The sequence below is a fragment of the Oncorhynchus masou genome, chromosome 24 (genome assembly GCF_036934945.1).
Source record: "Oncorhynchus masou masou isolate Uvic2021 chromosome 24, UVic_Omas_1.1, whole genome shotgun sequence".
In the NCBI taxonomy this organism is placed as follows: domain Eukaryota; kingdom Metazoa; phylum Chordata; class Actinopteri; order Salmoniformes; family Salmonidae; genus Oncorhynchus; species Oncorhynchus masou.
Genome location: NC_088235.1, coordinates 789,842 through 807,289, shown reverse-complemented (window position 1 = coordinate 807,289; position 17,448 = coordinate 789,842). Strand labels below are relative to the sequence as shown.

The following is a 17,448-nucleotide window of genomic DNA, read 5'->3' as shown; positions in this document are numbered from 1 at the left end:
TACAGCCTAGACTGGCATTACAGCCTACATAGACTGGCATTACAGCCTAGACTGGCATTACAGCCTAAATGGACTGGCATTACAGCCTAAATGGACTGGCATTACAGCCTAGACTGGCAGTACATCCTAGATGGACTGGCATTATAGCCTAAATGGACTGGCATTACAGCCTAGATGGACTGGCATTACAGCCTAAATGGACTGGCATTACAGCCTAGATGGACTGGCATTACAGCCTAAATGGACTGGCATTACAGCCTAAATGGACTGGCATTACAGCCTAAATGGACTGGCATTACAGCCTCGATGGACTGGCATTACAGCCTCGATGGACTGGCATTACAGCCTCGATGGACTGGCATTACAGCCTCGATGGACTGGCATTAAGATGTTGATTAAGAAACACACACTGACCAGGTAGATAACATAGTTAAAACACATTTCCAGTAGTAGACTATGAATTAATATATAGTTTCCCATTCATCACAACTACCTCCCGCCCCTCACTGTCAAGCCCATCTCACGGCATGCAGCTGACTGCAGTGGCGAATCGATAGGGGAGAGCAGAAGTGTTATAAAGTCAGTGTTTAGCATAGGGCTCAAGAACGCCTACTCCATTGATATTAGCTACTACCGTGTTCACAATTCAATCCGTGACATCGAATCATTGTTTATCTTTCTTTGTCCCGTTTCAGCACCTCGGCATCCGTAGGCTACTTTTACAGTAAACCCCAAGCTCGGGCGCTCCATCCTTTTGACACCCACGATGCGAATTCCAGATGGCACAGTGGATGATGCGACATCGTCATGACGAATCACGTTCAACATCCATTAAGATCTAGTGAACTTAAAGTCAAATTAAATGTAGTCATAAATAACGATATGACACACAAAGCTGTCAATTGTAGTCTCTGTGCGGCGAAGCAGCTTTGCGGTAAACTCTGCGCCAACAGCCAGAACCGAACCGAAGGAATCTAACGCGATGCAGACAAATCTACAACCGAACCAACAGCAGTATCAAACCGACATATTAGAACAGTGTAATCGCTTAGAAATGCACTTACAGTTCGTAGGAACTGGATTTCATCTTCGCCGGCTTCTCCCGCATCAGCCATAGTTGCCGTCCGCGACAGAAACCCGACAGAGCCGAACGGAGTATCCGTGTGGAGGCGACAGAAGGCAGCACCGGGGATGCTGCTGACCGGAGCTGTAGAATAACCCAGGATGTGTTGCCTCGCTCTCATTGGACGGGTTACATATTCAAAACGGGGAGGAGTTGTGCAGGTGTGTGTGAGCCGAGACTTTGAAGATGATCACTGTGCTCCCTCTTCCGGTATCATTTAAAACAGATGGTGCAGCAACGTGAACGGATGAAGGAAGATACGACTCTACTGTTATTGAAGAATGGTGTCGTACACCGACGGTGGTATGAGATTCTGGTTGATTGAGTCATTAAAAAAATCGTTAAAACAGGATTAGCTTGAGGTATGTCAGGAATGTTGCCGTTTTATCACGGGAGGCATATCCCGACCAATCAATATTTCAATACAAGGCCAGCCAATATAGTATATGAACTGTGAAAAGCGCTGTAGCGAGTGTTGTTTTGCAATCGTATAATATAACAGACATCAAGACAGAGCCACATACTGAGTAAATTATTTTATACTAAATGAATATGGTTCCAGATCAAACACTGTAATCTCAGAACATTCATAAAATAAAATAAATCACTACTTCTTTTCAGAAATAGTGGACACCTCCAGGATAAATCGATAACATTGCAAAATGACAATGATAACTGGTCAGTCAATAGTTTTTGGCACATTTCTTTAAAGACAAATTGTGAAACAATCCAAATCATTCAAATCCGTAATTTACAATATCCATTCATAAAAACATGTACCTTTTATAGAGGTGTAGACATTAATATGGCGTGTCAAGTAAGTGTACATTTTGTGATGAAGACCATTTTTACTAATTATACATTTTGTAAACAAGTTGTATCTAATTAGCATAACTACAATCTCAAATAAACAACTGCTGAGGAAATTAACGTCTTCTAGAACTTAATATGTCCCTAATGATCCAATTCTGAAATTAAACCATATGTATCTGTTAATTATTCAAATCTAAGATTGTGATTGCCAGAATAAAGTATAAATGACATTGGCAACAGCTGTTATATTAAAACTGTAAAATGTTAGACCATATAAAAACATCTCCATTTCTTAACTGACAGGTGGCCATTTTGAAAATAGCTATAAAAAATAAACTTGTTTTTTTTTCAAGTTGAGCCTTGATTCACTAGAAGTGTAAGTTTCTTTTTATTATCTGGCCCTAAGCAGGGTCTAGAAGGGATGCAGATTTTTTCAGAATTTACTTTTTGTAGCAAGTTAGGGAGTTAGGGAGAATTAACGTAGCAGGTTAGGGAGAATTAACATAGCAGGTTAGGGAGAATTAACGTAGCAGGTTAGGGAGAACTAACGTAGCAGGTTAGGGAGAACTAACGTAGCAGGTTAGGGAGAACTAACGTAGCAGGTTAGGGAGAACTAACGTAGCAGGTTAGGGAGAACTAACGTAGCAGGTTAGGAGAACTAACGTAGCAGGTTAGGGAGAACTAACGTAGCAGGTTAGGGAGAACTAACGTGCAGGTTAGGGAGAACTAACGTAGCAGGTTAGGGAGAACTAACGTAGCAGGTTAGGGAGAACTAACGTAGCAGGTTAGGGGAGCACTAACGTAGCAGGTTAGGGAGAATTAACGTAGCAGGTTAGGGAGAATTAACGTAGCAGGTTAGGGAGAATTAACGTAGCAGGTTAGGGAGAATTAACGTAGCAGGTTAGGGAGAATAAACGTAGCAGGTTAGGGAGAATTAACATAGCAGGTTAGGGAGAATTAACGTAGCAGGTTAGGGAGAATAAACGTAGCAGGTTAGGGAGAATTAACATAGCAGGTTAGGGAGAATAAACATAGCAGGTTAGGGAGAATTAACATAGCAGGTTAGGGAGAATTAACGTAGCAGGTTAGGGAGAACTAACGTAGCAGGTTAGGGAGAACTAACGTAGCAGGTTAGGGAGAACTAACGTAGCAGGTTAGGGAGAACTAACGTAGCAGGTTAGGGAGAACTAACGTAGCAGGTTAGGGAGAACTAACGTAGCAGGTTAGGGAGAACTCATGTAGCAGGTTAGGAGAACTAACGTAGCAGGTTAGGGAGAACTCATGTAGCAGGTTAGGAGAACTAACGTAGCAGGTTAGGAGAACTAACGTAGCAGGTTAGGGAGAACTCATGTAGCAGGTTAGGAGAACTAACGTAGCAGGTTAGGGAGAACTAACGTAGCAGGTTAGGAGAACTAACGTAGCAGGTTAGGGAGAATTCATGTAGCAGGTTAGGGAGAACTAACGTAGCAGGTTAGGAGAACTAACGTAGCAGGTTAGGGAGAATTCATGTAGCAGGTTAGGGAGAACTAACGTAGCAGGTTAGGGAGAACTAACGTAGCAGGTTAGGGAGAACTAACGTAGCAGGTTAGGGAGAATTCATGTAGCAGGTTAGGGAGAACTAACGTAGCAGGTTAGGGAGAACTCATGTAGCAGGTTAGGGAGAACTAACGTAGCAGGTTAGGGAGAACTAACGTAGCAGGTTAGGAGAACTAACGTAGCAGGTTAGGAGAACTAACGTAGCAGGTTAGGAGAACTAACGTAGCAGGTTAGGAGAACTAACGTAGCAGGTTAGGGAGAATAAACGTAGCAGGTTAGGGAGAACTAACGTAGCAGGTTAGGGAGAACTAACGTAGCAGGTTAGGGAGAACTAACGTAGCAGGTTAGGGAGAACTAACGTAGCAGGTTAGGGAGCACTAACGTAGCAGGTTAGGGAGAACTAACGTAGCAGGTTAGGGAGAACTAACGTAGCAGGTTAGGGAGAACTAACGTAGCAGGTTACGGAGAACTCACGTAGCAGGTTAGGGAGAACTAACGTAGCAGGTTAGGGAGAACTAACGTAGCAGGTTACGGAGAACTCACGTAGCAGGTTAGGGAGAACTAACGTAGCAGGTTAGGGAGAACTAACGTAGCAGGTTAGGGAGAACTAACGTAGCAGGTTAGGGAGAACTAACGTAGCAGGTTAGGGAGAACTAACGTAGCAGGTTAGGGAGAACTCACGTAGCAGGTTAGGGAGAACTGGGTTAAGGTTGGGAAAAGGGTTAGAATTTGTCAAATTTTGACGTCAATTTGCCAAAACCTGTATCCCATCTAGACATGACCATTGAGCAGCGCCTCTGTTTTCTAGGTAGTGGTTGTGGATGCATTAGTGTCGTAGCCCAGGATTGGTTGAAGTATCACTGTCAGTCAGTGTCGTAGCCCAGGATTGGTTGAAGTATCACTGTCAGTCAGTGTCGTAGCCCAGGATTGGCCCCAGCCAGCGTTCCACCTCAGACACTGGCATCTCTTTCCTCCCAGCATAGTCCTCCACCTGTGGTAACATGACATACCACACATTAACCTACCACACATTAACCTACCACACATTAACCTACCACACATTAACCTACCACACATTAACAATGTCATGACATACCACACATTAACCTACCACACATTAACCTACCACACATTAACAATGTCATGACATACCACACATTAACATAACACACATTAACCTACCACACATTAACAATGTCATGACATACCACACATTAACATACCACACATTAACATACCACACATTAACCTACCACACATTAACATAATGTCATGACATACCACACATTAACATAATGTCATGACATACCACACATTACCACCATTAACATAATGTCATGACATACCAAGTAGGTGATGAGACTAGTACAGACCTGCCAACCTTGAACAATATTTATGAGTACCACTGTAGCACGGTGGCGGCATCCCTGACCCTCACGACGGCGGCGGGCATCCCTGACCCTCACGACGGCGGCGGGCATCCCTGACCCTCACGACGGCGGCGGGCATCCCTGACCCTCACGACGGCGGCGGGCATCCCTGACCCTCACTACGGCGGCGGGCATCCCTGACCCTCACGACGGGCGGCGGGCATCCCTGACCCTCACGACGGCGGCGGCATCCCTGAGCCTCACGACGGCGGCGGCATCCCTGACCCTCACGACGGCGGCGGCATCCCTGACCCTCACGACGGCGGCGGCATCCCTGACCCTCACGACGGCGGCGGGCATCCCTGACCCTCACGACGGCGGCGGGCATCCCTGACCCTCACGACGGCGGCGGGCATCCCTGACCCTCACGACGGCGGCGGGCATCCCTGACCCTCACGACGGCGGCGGCATCCCTGACCCTCACGACGGCGGCGGGCATCCCTGACCCTCACGACGGCGGCGGCATCCCTGACCCTCACGACGGCGGCGGCATCCCTGACCCTCACGACGGCGGCGGCATCCCTGACCCTCACGACGGCGGCATCCCTGACCCTCACGACGGCGGCGGCATCCCTGACCCTCACGACGGCGGTGGCATCCCTGACCCTCACGACGGCGGGTATGCGACACCCACACTGCTCAGATGAACCTATTCTAGTCTAATGATGGTGCTGGCAGAACACTGTCTCTGTATGAATGGTATATAGACTGATGGGTACTTGGTAATGGCAGTCAGTTAAGAACACATTGTGATTTAAAATGATGGTCTACCGGGGAACAGTGGAGGTTACCTGCCTTGTTCAGGGGCAGAACGACAGAGTTTTACCTTGTTCAGCTCGGGGATTCAATCCAGCAATGTTTCAGGTTAAACGCTCTAACCACTAGGCTACCTGCTGGTTACTGGTCCAATGCTCTAACCACTAGGCTACCTGCTGGTTACTAGTCCAACGCTCTAACCACTAGGCTACCTGCTGGTTACTGGTCTAACGCTCTAACCACTAGGCTACCTGCTGGTTACTAGTCCAACGCTCTAACCACAAGGCTACCTGCTGGTTACTAGTCCAACGCTCTAACCACAAGGCTACCTGCTGGTTACTAGTCCAACGCTCTAACCACTAGGCTACCTGCTGGTTACTGGTCCAACGCTCTAACCACTAGGCTACCTGCTGGTTACTGGTCCAATGCTCTAATCACTAGGCTACCTGCTGGTTACTGGTCCAATGCTCTAACCACTAGGCTACCTGCTGGTTACTGGTCCAATGCTCTAACCACTAGGCTACCTGCTGGTTACTGGTCCAATGCTCTAACCACTAGGCTACCTGCTGGTTACTGGTCCAATGCTCTAACCACTAGGCTACCTGCTGGTTACTAGTCCAACGCTCCAACCACTAGGCTACATGCTGGTTACTGGTCCAACGCTCTAACCACTAGGCTACCTGCTGGTTACTGGTCCAATGCTCTAACCACTAGGCTACCTGCTGGTTACTGACCCAATGCTCTAACCACTAGGCTACCTGCTGGTTACTGGTCCAATGCTCTAACCACTAGGCTACCTGCTGGTTACTGGTCCAATGCTCTAACCACTAGGCTACCTGCTGGTTACTAGTCCAACGCTCTAACCACTAGGCTACCTGCTGGTTACTGGTCCAACGCTCTAACCACTAGGCTACCTGCTGGTTACTGGTCCAATGCTCTAACCACTAGGCTACCTGCTGGTTACTAGTCCAACGCTCTAACCACTAGGCTACCTGCTGGTTACTGCTCTAACGCTCTAACCACTAGGCTACCTGCTGGTTACTGGTCCAACGCTCTAACCACTAGGCTACCTGCTGGTTACTGGTCCAACGCTCTAACCACTAGGCTACCTGCTGGTTACTGGTCCAACGCTCTAACCACTAGGCTACCTGCTGGTTACTGGTCCAACGCTCTAACCACTAGGCTACCTGCTGGTTACTGGTCCAACGCTCTAACCACTAGGCTACCTGCTGGTTACTAGTCCCACGCTCTAACCACTAGGCTACCTGCTGGTTACTAGTCCCACGCTCTAACCACTAGGCTACCTGCTGGTTACTGGTCCAATGCTCTAACCACTAGGCTACCTGCTGGTTACTGGTCCAACACTCCAACCACTAGGCTACCTGCTGGTTACTAGTCCCACGCTCTAACCACTAGGCTACCTGCTGGTTACTGGTCCAACACTCTAACCACTAGGCTACCAAGTACATGTAAAATCCCATAGAGAACGCTAACTAAATGTTAACGAGCGCATTTTGGACAGTTTCTGACCTAAACTATACAAGTACACTCAAAAATGCTACATATATATTAGATAGCAAGGCTCTTGATTCAGGAGGGGAGGGGATTCTCTGCTGTCACGAGGCGAACGCTTGATTTTGGAAGAAGCTAACCACTTAGCTAGATAGGCTAACGTGCTACTAAATTAGCAAACCAAAAACACAACTGTAGAGCTTTTAGACAGTCAGACAGGATTTGAACCAAGGACTGTCGTGACGCCTCTTGAACGTAGGATGAACAGTGCCTTAGGCCCAAGTGTCAGTGGGGTTTGAAAACAGCACCCCCTTGTGGTGGGTTGTTAATCAGTTACGTAACAACAATCCTATCCTGAGCCTGTATCAGTACCTGTTCTCTGGTGATCTTTCCCACTGCGAAGTAGGTAGCTTTGGGATGAGAGAAGTACAGCCCAGAGACAGCAGCTGCTGGGGTCATGGCCAGAGACTCAGTCAACTTGATACCTGGAAAAACATCGGACATCGTCGCCGTCAGAACCTCATCTAGAGACTTCCTCAAGCGGGTTTTGGGGGTCGCCATCAGTCATAAAAGCCAACCAACACAGAACGAAGTCTATAATGCAGAAACTACTCTACGCCCCCCCCCCCACACCCTCCATCTCAATTAGAAATTTGTCTGCACTGATAGGAAAAGACTGGACAAGTGGAAACAATATGATTTGGACGCTCCTCATTAGACTGTCTTTCACCTGGTCAGGTGTTTCAGATCAGATCAGATGAAAGGGAGAGGAGGTGTGAGGAAGAGGCCTTACCCGTCTTCTCCTCTACCTCGCCCAGCGTCCACATGGCGGTCTTCTCAGTGTGGTCGGGCTGGGAGGGGTATCCTGCGGCTGGCCTGATGCCCTCGTAACGGATCCTGTGCATGTCCTCTGCCGGGAGGTTCTCCTCCACGCTGTAGCCCCACAGCTCCCGACGCACCCTGGCGTGGAGCTCCTCGGCAAACGCCTGGCGGACGGGGAGACGCACAGACCTTCAGCTTCTCATGGACTCTCACTGTTCACCTATTAGTGGCTTCCTATTGGCCTGTAGTTATCAGTCTGTCATGTATGGATTCCTATTGGGCTGTAGTTATCAGTCTGTCATGTATCGCTTCCTATTGGCCTGTAGTTATCAGTCTGTCATGTATCGATTCCTATTGGGCTGTAGTGATCAGTCTGTCATGTATGGATTCCTATTGGCCTGTAGTGGTCAGTCTGTCATGTATCGCTTCCTATTGGCCTGTAGTTATCAGTCTGTCATGTATGGATTCCTATTGGGCTGTAGTTATCAGTCTGTCATGTATGGATTCCTATTGGCCTGTAGTGGTCAGTCTGTCATGTATCGCTTCCTATTGGGCTGTAGTGATCAGTCTGTCATGTATGGATTCCTATTGGGCTGTAGTTATCAGTCTGTCATGTATGGCTTCCTATTGGCCTGTAGTTCTCAGTCTGTCATGTATGGATTCCTATTGGCCTGTAGTGATCAGTCTGTCATGTATGGATTCCTATTGGGCTGTAGTTATCAGTCTGTCATGTATCGCTTCCTATTGGGCTGTAGTGATCAGTCTGTCATGTATGGATTCCTATTACATCAGCTAGGTGTCAATATAGTAACACTAGAGTCCGTACCTCAGTATAGCGACACTAGAGTCCGTACCTCAGTATAGCGACACTAGAGTCCATACCTCAGTATAGTGACACTAGTGTCCGTACCTCAGTATAGTGACACTAGTGTCCGTACCTCAGTATAGTGACACTAGTGTCCGTACCTCAGTATAGTGACACTAGAGTCCGTACCTCAGTATAGCGGCACTAGAGTCCGTACCTCAGCCAGGTGTCAGTATAGCGACACTAGAGTCCGTACCTCAGTATAGCGACACTAGAGTCCGTACCTCAGTATAGCGACACTAGAGTCCGTACCTCAGCCAGGTGTCAGTATAGCGACACTAGAGTCCGTACCTCAGTATAGCGACACTAGAGTCCGTACCTCAGTATAGCGACACTAGAGTCCGTACCTCAGTATAGCGACACTAGAGTCCGTACCTCAGTATAGCGACACTAGAGTCCGTACCTCAGTATAGCGACACTAGAGTCCATACCTCAGTATAGCGACACTAGAGTCCGTACCTCAGTATAGCGACACTAGAGTCCGTACCTCAGTATAGTGACACTAGAGTCCGTACCTCAGTATAGCGACACGAGAGTCCGTACCTCAGTATAGCGACACTAGAGTCCGTACCTCAGTATAGTCACACGAGAGTCCGTACCTCAGTATAGTGGCACTAGAGTCCGTACCTCAGTATAGTGGCACGAGAGTCCGTACCTCAGTATAGCGAAAACGAGAGTCCGTACCTCAGCCAGGTGTCAGTATAGCGACACTAGAGTCCGTACCTCAGCCAGGTGTCAGTATAGCGACACTAGAGTCCGTACCTCAGTATAGCGACACTAGAGTCCGTACCTCAGTATAGCGACACTAGAGTCCGTACCTCAGTATAGCGACACTAGAGTCCGTACCTCAGTATAGCGACACTAGAGTCCGTACCTCAGTATAGCGACACTAGAGTCCGTACCTCAGTATAGTGACACTAGAGTCCGTACCTCAGTATAGCGACACGAGAGTCCGTACCTCAGTATAGCGACACTAGAGTCCGTACCTCAGTATAGTCACACGAGAGTCCGTACCTCAGTATAGTGGCACTAGAGTCCGTACCTCAGTATAGTGGCACTAGAGTCCGTACCTCAGTATAGTGTCACTAGAGTCCGTACCTCAGTATAGCGAAACGAGAGTCCGTACCTCAGCCAGGTGTCAGTATAGCGACACTTCAGAGTCCGTACCTCAGCCAGGTGTCAGTATAGCGACACTAGAGTCCGTACCTCAGTATAGCGACACTAGAGTCCGTACCTCAGTATAGCGACACTAGAGTCCGTACCTCAGCCAGGTGTCAGTATAGCGACACTAGAGTCCGTACCTCAGTATAGCGACACTAGAGTCCGTACCTCAGTATAGCGACACTAGAGTCCGTACCTCAGTATAGCGACACTAGAGTCCGTACCTCAGTATAGCGACACTAGAGTCCGTACCTCAGTATAGCGACACTAGAGTCCATACCTCAGTATAGCGACACTAGAGTCCGTACCTCAGTATAGCGACACTAGAGTCCGTACCTCAGTATAGTGACACTAGAGTCCGTACCTCAGTATAGCGACACGAGAGTCCGTACCTCAGTATAGCGACACTAGAGTCCGTACCTCAGTATAGTCACACGAGAGTCCGTACCTCAGTATAGTGGCACTAGAGTCCGTACCTCAGTATAGTGGCACGAGAGTCCGTACCTCAGTATAGCGAAACGAGAGTCCGTACCTCAGCCAGGTGTCAGTATAGCGACACTAGAGTCCGTACCTCAGCCAGGTGTCAGTATAGCGACACTAGAGTCCGTACCTCAGTATAGCGACACTAGAGTCCGTACCTCAGTATAGCGACACTAGAGTCCGTACCTCAGTATAGCGACACTAGAGTCCGTACCTCAGTATAGCGACACTAGAGTCCGTACCTCAGTATAGCGACACTAGAGTCCGTACCTCAGTATAGTGACACTAGAGTCCGTACCTCAGTATAGCGACACGAGAGTCCGTACCTCAGTATAGCGACACTAGAGTCCGTACCTCAGTATAGTCACACGAGAGTCCGTACCTCAGTATAGTGGCACTAGAGTCCGTACCTCAGTATAGTGGCACTAGAGTCCGTACCTCAGTATAGTGGCACTAGAGTCCGTACCTCAGTATAGCGAAACGAGAGTCCGTACCTCAGCCAGGTGTCAGTATAGCGACACTAGAGTCCGTACCTCAGCCAGGTGTCAGTATAGCGACACTAGAGTCCGTACCTCAGTATAGCGACACTAGAGTCCGTACCTCAGTATAGTGACACTAGAGTCCGTACCTCAGTATAGTCACACGAGAGTCCGTACCTCAGTATAGCGACACGAGAGTCCGTACCTCAGTATAGCGACACTAGAGTCCGTACCTCAGTATAGTCACACTAGAGTCCGTACCTCAGTATAGTCACACGAGAGTCCGTACCTCAGTATAGTGGCACTAGAGTCCGTACCTCAGTATAGCGGCACTAGAGTCCGTACCTCAGTATAGCGGCACTAGAGTCCGTACCTCAGTATAGCGAAACGAGAGTCCGTACCTCAGCCAGGTGTCAGTATAGCGACACTAGAGTCCGTACCTCAGCCAGGTGTCAGTATAGCGACACTAGAGTCCGTACCTCAGTATAGTCACACTAGAGTCCGTACCTCAGTATAGTCACACTAGAGTCCGTACCTCAGTATAGCGACACTAGAGTCCGTACCTCAGTATAGCGACACTAGAGTCCGTACCTCAGTATAGCGACACTAGAGTCCGTACCTCAGTATAGCGACACTAGAGTCCGTACCTCAGTATAGTGACACTAGAGTCCGTACCTCAGTATAGCGACACGAGAGTCCGTACCTCAGTATAGCGACACTAGAGTCCGTACCTCAGTATAGTCACACGAGAGTCCGTACCTCAGTATAGTCACACGAGAGTCCGTACCTCAGTATAGTGGCACGAGAGTCCGTACCTCAGTATAGCGACACTAGAGTCCGTACCTCAGTATAGTGACACTAGAGTCCGTACCTCAGTATAGTCACACGAGAGTCCGTACCTCAGTATAGTGACACTAGAGTCCGTACCTCAGTATAGTGGCACTAGAGTACGTACCTCAGTATAGTGGCACTAGAGTCCGTACCTCAGTATAGTCACACTAGAGTCCGTACCTCAGTATAGCGACACGAGAGTCCGTACCTCAGCCAGGTGTCAGTATAGCGACACTAGAGTCCGTACCTCAGTATAGCGACACTAGAGTCCGTACCTCAGTATAGTGACACTAGAGTCCGTACCTCAGTATAGTGACACGAGAGTCCGTACCTCAGTATAGCGACACTAGAGTCCGTACCTCAGTATAGCGACACCAGAGTCCGTACCTCAGTATAGCGACACCAGAGTCCGTACCTCAGTATAGCGACACGAGAGTCCGTACCTCAGCCAGGTGTCAGTATAGCGACACTAGAGTCCGTACCTCAGTATAGCGACACTAGAGTCCGTACCTCAGTATAGCGACACGAGAGTCCGTACCTCAGTATAGGGACACGAGAGTCCGTACCTCAGTATAGCGACACGAGAGTCCGTACCTCAGTATAGCGACACTAGAGTCCGTACCTCAGTATAGCGACACTAGAGTCCGTACCTCAGTATAGCGGCACTAGAGTCCGTACCTCAGTATAGCGGCACTAGAGTCCGTACCTCAGTATAGCGGCACTAGAGTCCGTACCTCAGTATAGCGGCACTAGAGTCCGTACCTCAGTATAGCGGCACTAGAGTCCGTACCTCAGTATAGCGACACTAGAGTCCGTACCTCAGTATAGCGACACTAGAGTCCGTACCTCAGTATAGCGACACTAGAGTCCGTACCTCAGTATAGCGACACTAGAGTCCGTACCTCAGTATAGCGACACTAGAGTCCGTACCTCAGTATAGCGACACTAGAGTCCGTACCTCAGTATAGCGACACTAGAGTCCGTACCTCAGTATAGCGACACTAGAGTCCGTACCTCAGTATAGCGACACTAGAGTCCGTACCTCAGTATAGTGACACTAGAGTCCGTACCTCAGTATAGTGACACTAGAGTCCGTACCTCAGTATAGCGACACTAGAGTCCGTACCTCAGTATAGCGACACTAGAGTCCGTACCTCAGTATAGCGGCACTAGAGTCCGTACCTCAGTATAGTAACACGAGAGTCCGTACCTCAGTATAGTGACACTAGAGTCCGTACCTCAGTATAGTGGCACTAGAGTACGTACCTCAGTATAGTGGCACTAGAGTCCGTACCTCAGTATAGTCACACTAGAGTCCGTACCTCAGTATAGCGACACGAGAGTCCGTACCTCAGCCAGGTGTCAGTATAGCGACACTAGAGTCCGTACCTCAGTATAGCGACACTAGAGCCCGTACCTCAGTATAGCGACACTAGAGTCCGTACCTCAGTATAGCGACACTAGAGTCCGTACCTCAGTATAGTGACACTAGAGTCCGTACCTCAGTATAGTGACACTAGAGTCCGTACCTCAGTATAGCGACACTAGAGTCCGTACCTCAGTATAGCGACACTAGAGTCCGTACCTCAGTATAGCGGCACTAGAGTCCGTACCTCAGTATAGTAACACGAGAGTCCGTACCTCAGTATAGTGACACTAGAGTCCGTACCTCAGTATAGTGGCACTAGAGTCCGTACCTCAGTATAGTGGCACTAGAGTCCGTACCTCAGTATAGCGACACGAGAGTCCGTACCTCAGTATAGCGACACGAGAGTCCGTACCTCAGTATAGCGACACGAGAGTCCGTACCTCAGCCATTTGTCAGTATAGCGACACTAGAGTCCGTACCTCAGTATAGCGACACTAGAGTCCGTACCTCAGTATAGCGACACGAGAGTCCGTACCTCAGTATAGCGACACGAGAGTCCGTACCTCAGCCATGTGTCAGTATAGCGACACTAGAGTCCGTACCTCAGTATAGTAACACGAGAGTCCGTACCTCAGTATAGAGGCACTAGAGTCCGTACCTCAGTATAGCGACACTAGTGTCCGTACCTCAGTACAGCGACACGAGAGTCCGTACCTCAGCCAGGTGTCAGTATAGCGACACTAGAGTCCGTACCTCAGTATAGCGACACTAGAGTCCGTACCTCAGTATAGTGACACTAGAGTCCGTACCTCAGTATAGTGACACTAGAGTCCGTACCTCAGTATAGTCACACTAGAGTCCGTACCTCAGTATAGTGACACTAGAGTCCGTACCTCAGTATAGCGACACTAGAGTCCGTACCTCAGTATAGCGACACTAGAGTCCGTACCTCAGTATAGCGGCACTAGAGTCCGTACCTCAGTATAGCCACACTAGAGTCCGTACCTCAGTATAGCGACACTAGAGTCCGTACCTCAGTATAGCGACACTAGAGTCCGTACCTCAGTATAGCCACACTAGAGTCCGTACCTCAGTATAGCGACACTAGAGTCCGTACCTCAGTATAGCCACACTAGAGTCCGTACCTCAGTATAGCCACACTAGAGTCCGTACCTCAGTATAGCGGCACTAGAGTCCGTACCTCAGTATAGTGACACTAGAGTCCGTACCTCAGTATAGTGACACTAGAGTCCGTACCTCAGTATAGTCACACTAGAGTCCGTACCTCAGTATAGTGACACTAGAGTCCGTACCTCAGTATAGTGACACTAGAGTCCGTACCTCAGTATAGCGACACTAGAGTCCGTACCTCAGTATAGCGGCACTAGAGTCCGTACCTCAGCCAGGTGTCAGTATAGTCACACTAGAGTCCGTACCTAAGTATAGCGGCACTAGAGTCCGTACCTCAGTATAGTGACACTAGAGTCCGTACCTCAGTATAGCGACACTAGAGTCCGTACCTAAGTATAGCGGCACTAGAGTCCGTACCTCAGTATAGCGACACTAGAGTCCGTACCTCAGTATAGCGACACTAGAGTCCGTACCTCAGCCAGGCGGTCAGCCAGAGCCTTCACCATGATACTGTTGTAGTCGTCTCCCTGGGTCTCAAACTGTTTGCTCAGCTCCTCCGCCCCGAACACAGCTACAGCAAACATCCCCATGTAGTCCGACACACGGCTGGCCCTCGGGGCCACGAAGTCGGACAGGCAGTAGTAGGGGTCTGAGCTGGCACTGTCCTTCTCTGCCTGCAAGACAAACACAGTTATCTCACAATACATGCTTGTTGTTAGGGTTGACCCCATTTAGTCTGCTGTTTCCATTGATTGGTCCATAGACTGTTGGTCGACCCAGATGTCTTTAAGTTGAGCAGTAGCAACAAAATCTAAACAATTGGTGTACAAGACACCTTTCTGATTGGCTCCTGTCTGATTGGACTGATCCATTGTGGAGGCCTGTCTCAGTGGACTAATCCATTATAGAGGTCTGTCTCAGTGGACTAATCCATTATAGAGGCCTGTCTGAGTGGACTAATCCATTATAGAGGCCTGTCTGAGTGGACTAAGAGATAGTGGGGAGGAGAGAGAGATAGCGGGGAGGAGAGAGAGATAGCGGTGAGGAGAGAGAGACAGCAGGGAGGAGAGAGAGACAGCAGGGAGGAGAGAGAGACAGCGGTTGCTAGTCACAGTCACAAGCTGTTTTTTAAACACAGAGCAGCAATCAAATCAATTGCTGGTTGGAATCCCTCGAGTCAAGTGTGTCTGAATTATTTCATCAAACAGTGTGCTTAAAGCATCAGACCAGCTCAGTGAATGTAGTTGATTTGATTTAAACACACAGTTTCTAAATATGGAAAAATACGTTTTAACAGTTAGATCAACCGATTGGTCGAAAAGAACAGATGATTCTGGGTCGACCAAGATTTTTTGTTGTTGTCGTGGACAGCCCTACTTGTTATAGATTTATTCATGGAAATTAATTGAACACAGACGCACACAGACCCCGCCCCCCCTACACACAGACCCCGCCCACACACAGACCCCCCTCCCCACACAGACCCTGCCCCGCCCACACAGACCCCGCCCACACACACCGACCCCACCCACACACACAGACCCCGCCCACACACCATGAACTAACACACCCTGTTCCAGATCTCCCTGCTACTCACCTGTTGGCGTAGTCTGTAGAAAGTGGCGAGGGGCGGAGCGAGGTGCTACTCACCTGTTGGCGTAGTCTGTAGAAGGTGGCGAGGTGCTACTCACCTGTTGGCGTAGTCTGTAGAAGGTGGCGAGGTGCTACTCACCTGTTGGCGTAGTCTGTAGAAGGTGGTGAGGGGCGTGGTGGAGCGAGGTGCTACTCACCTGTTGGTGTAGTCCGTAGAAGGTGGCGAGGTGCTACTCACCTGTTGGCGTAGTCCGTAGAAGGTGGTGAGGTGCTACTCACTTGTTGGCGTAGTCCGTAGAAGGTGGCGAGGGGCGGAGCGAGGTGCTACTCACCTGTTGGCGTAGTCCGTAGAAGGTAGCGAGGTGCTACTCACCTGTTGGCGTAGTCCGTAGAACGTGGCGAGGTGCTACTCACCTGTTGGCGTAGTCCGTAGGTGGCGAGATGCTACTCACCTGTTGGCGTAGTCCGTAGAAGGTGGCGAGATGCTACTCACCTGTTGGCGTAGTCCGTAGAAAGTGGCGAGGGGCGTGGAGGAGCGAGGTGTGACGTCATGTTCGTACACCTGGATGTCGTCTCCTACACTCTGGGCGGGCCAGAAGCCAACCAGGCCACGCCCCCAGAGACCCTTATTATCTATCAGTCTGTTGAGGAGCCGCTGGGCGTCGTCAAACACCCTCCGAGCCTCCTCACCTGTACAGGTTCATTATAACATTATAATCTATCAGTCTCCTCACCTGTACAGGTTCATTATAATCCATCAGTCTCCTCACCTGTACAGGTTCATTATAACATTATTATCTATCAGTCTCCTCACCTGTACAGGTTCATTATAACATTATTATCTATCAGTCTCCTCACCTGTACAGGTTCATTATGACATTATTATCTATCAGTCTCCTCACCTGTACAGGTTCATTATAACATTATAATCTATCAGTCTCCTCACCTGTACAGGTTCATTATAACATTATAATCTATCAGTCTCCTCACCTGTACAGGTTCATTATAACATTATAATCTATCAGTCTCCTCACCTGTACAGGTTCATTATAACACTATAATCTATCAGTCTCCTCACCTGTACAGGTTCATTATGACATTATAATCTATCAGTCTCCTCACCTGTACAGGTTCATTATAATCCATCAGTCTCCTCACCTGTACAGGTTCATTATAACATTATAATCTATCAGTCTCCTCACCTGTACAGGTTCATTATAACATTATAATCTATCAGTCTCCTCACCTGTACAGGTTCATTATAACATTATAATCCATCAGTCACCTCACCTGTACAGGTTCATTATGACATTATAATCTATCAGTCTCCTCACCTGTACAGGTTCATTATGACATTATAATCTATCAGTCTCCTCACCTGTACAGGTTCATTATAACATTATTATCTATCAGTCTCCTCACCTGTACAGGTTCATTATAACATTATAATCTGTCAGTCTCCTCACCTGTACAGGTTCATTATAATCTATCAGTCTCCTCACCTGTACAGGTCCATTATAACATTATAATCCATCAGTCTCCTCACC

At 48.6% G+C, this 17,448-nt stretch overlaps 1 protein-coding gene across 1 annotated transcript in view; it reads right to left on the bottom strand.

Moving 5' to 3' along the window:
• Positions 1–3,871: 3,871 nt before the first annotated feature.
• The window catches only part of mtr (5-methyltetrahydrofolate-homocysteine methyltransferase), a 67,520-nt gene continuing 53,943 nt past the window's right edge, over positions 3,872–17,448 (bottom strand). Inside the window, exons 29-33 of the mRNA XM_064933254.1 lie at positions 16,395–16,591; positions 14,782–14,982; positions 7,964–8,156; positions 7,543–7,655; positions 3,872–4,463 (exon numbers count right to left, since the gene is read on the bottom strand). Coding sequence (XP_064789326.1) covers positions 4,377–4,463; positions 7,543–7,655; positions 7,964–8,156; positions 14,782–14,982; positions 16,395–16,591 — 791 coding nt within the window. The 3' untranslated portion in view covers positions 3,872–4,376. The remainder of the gene's footprint in view (positions 4,464–7,542; positions 7,656–7,963; positions 8,157–14,781; positions 14,983–16,394; positions 16,592–17,448) is intronic.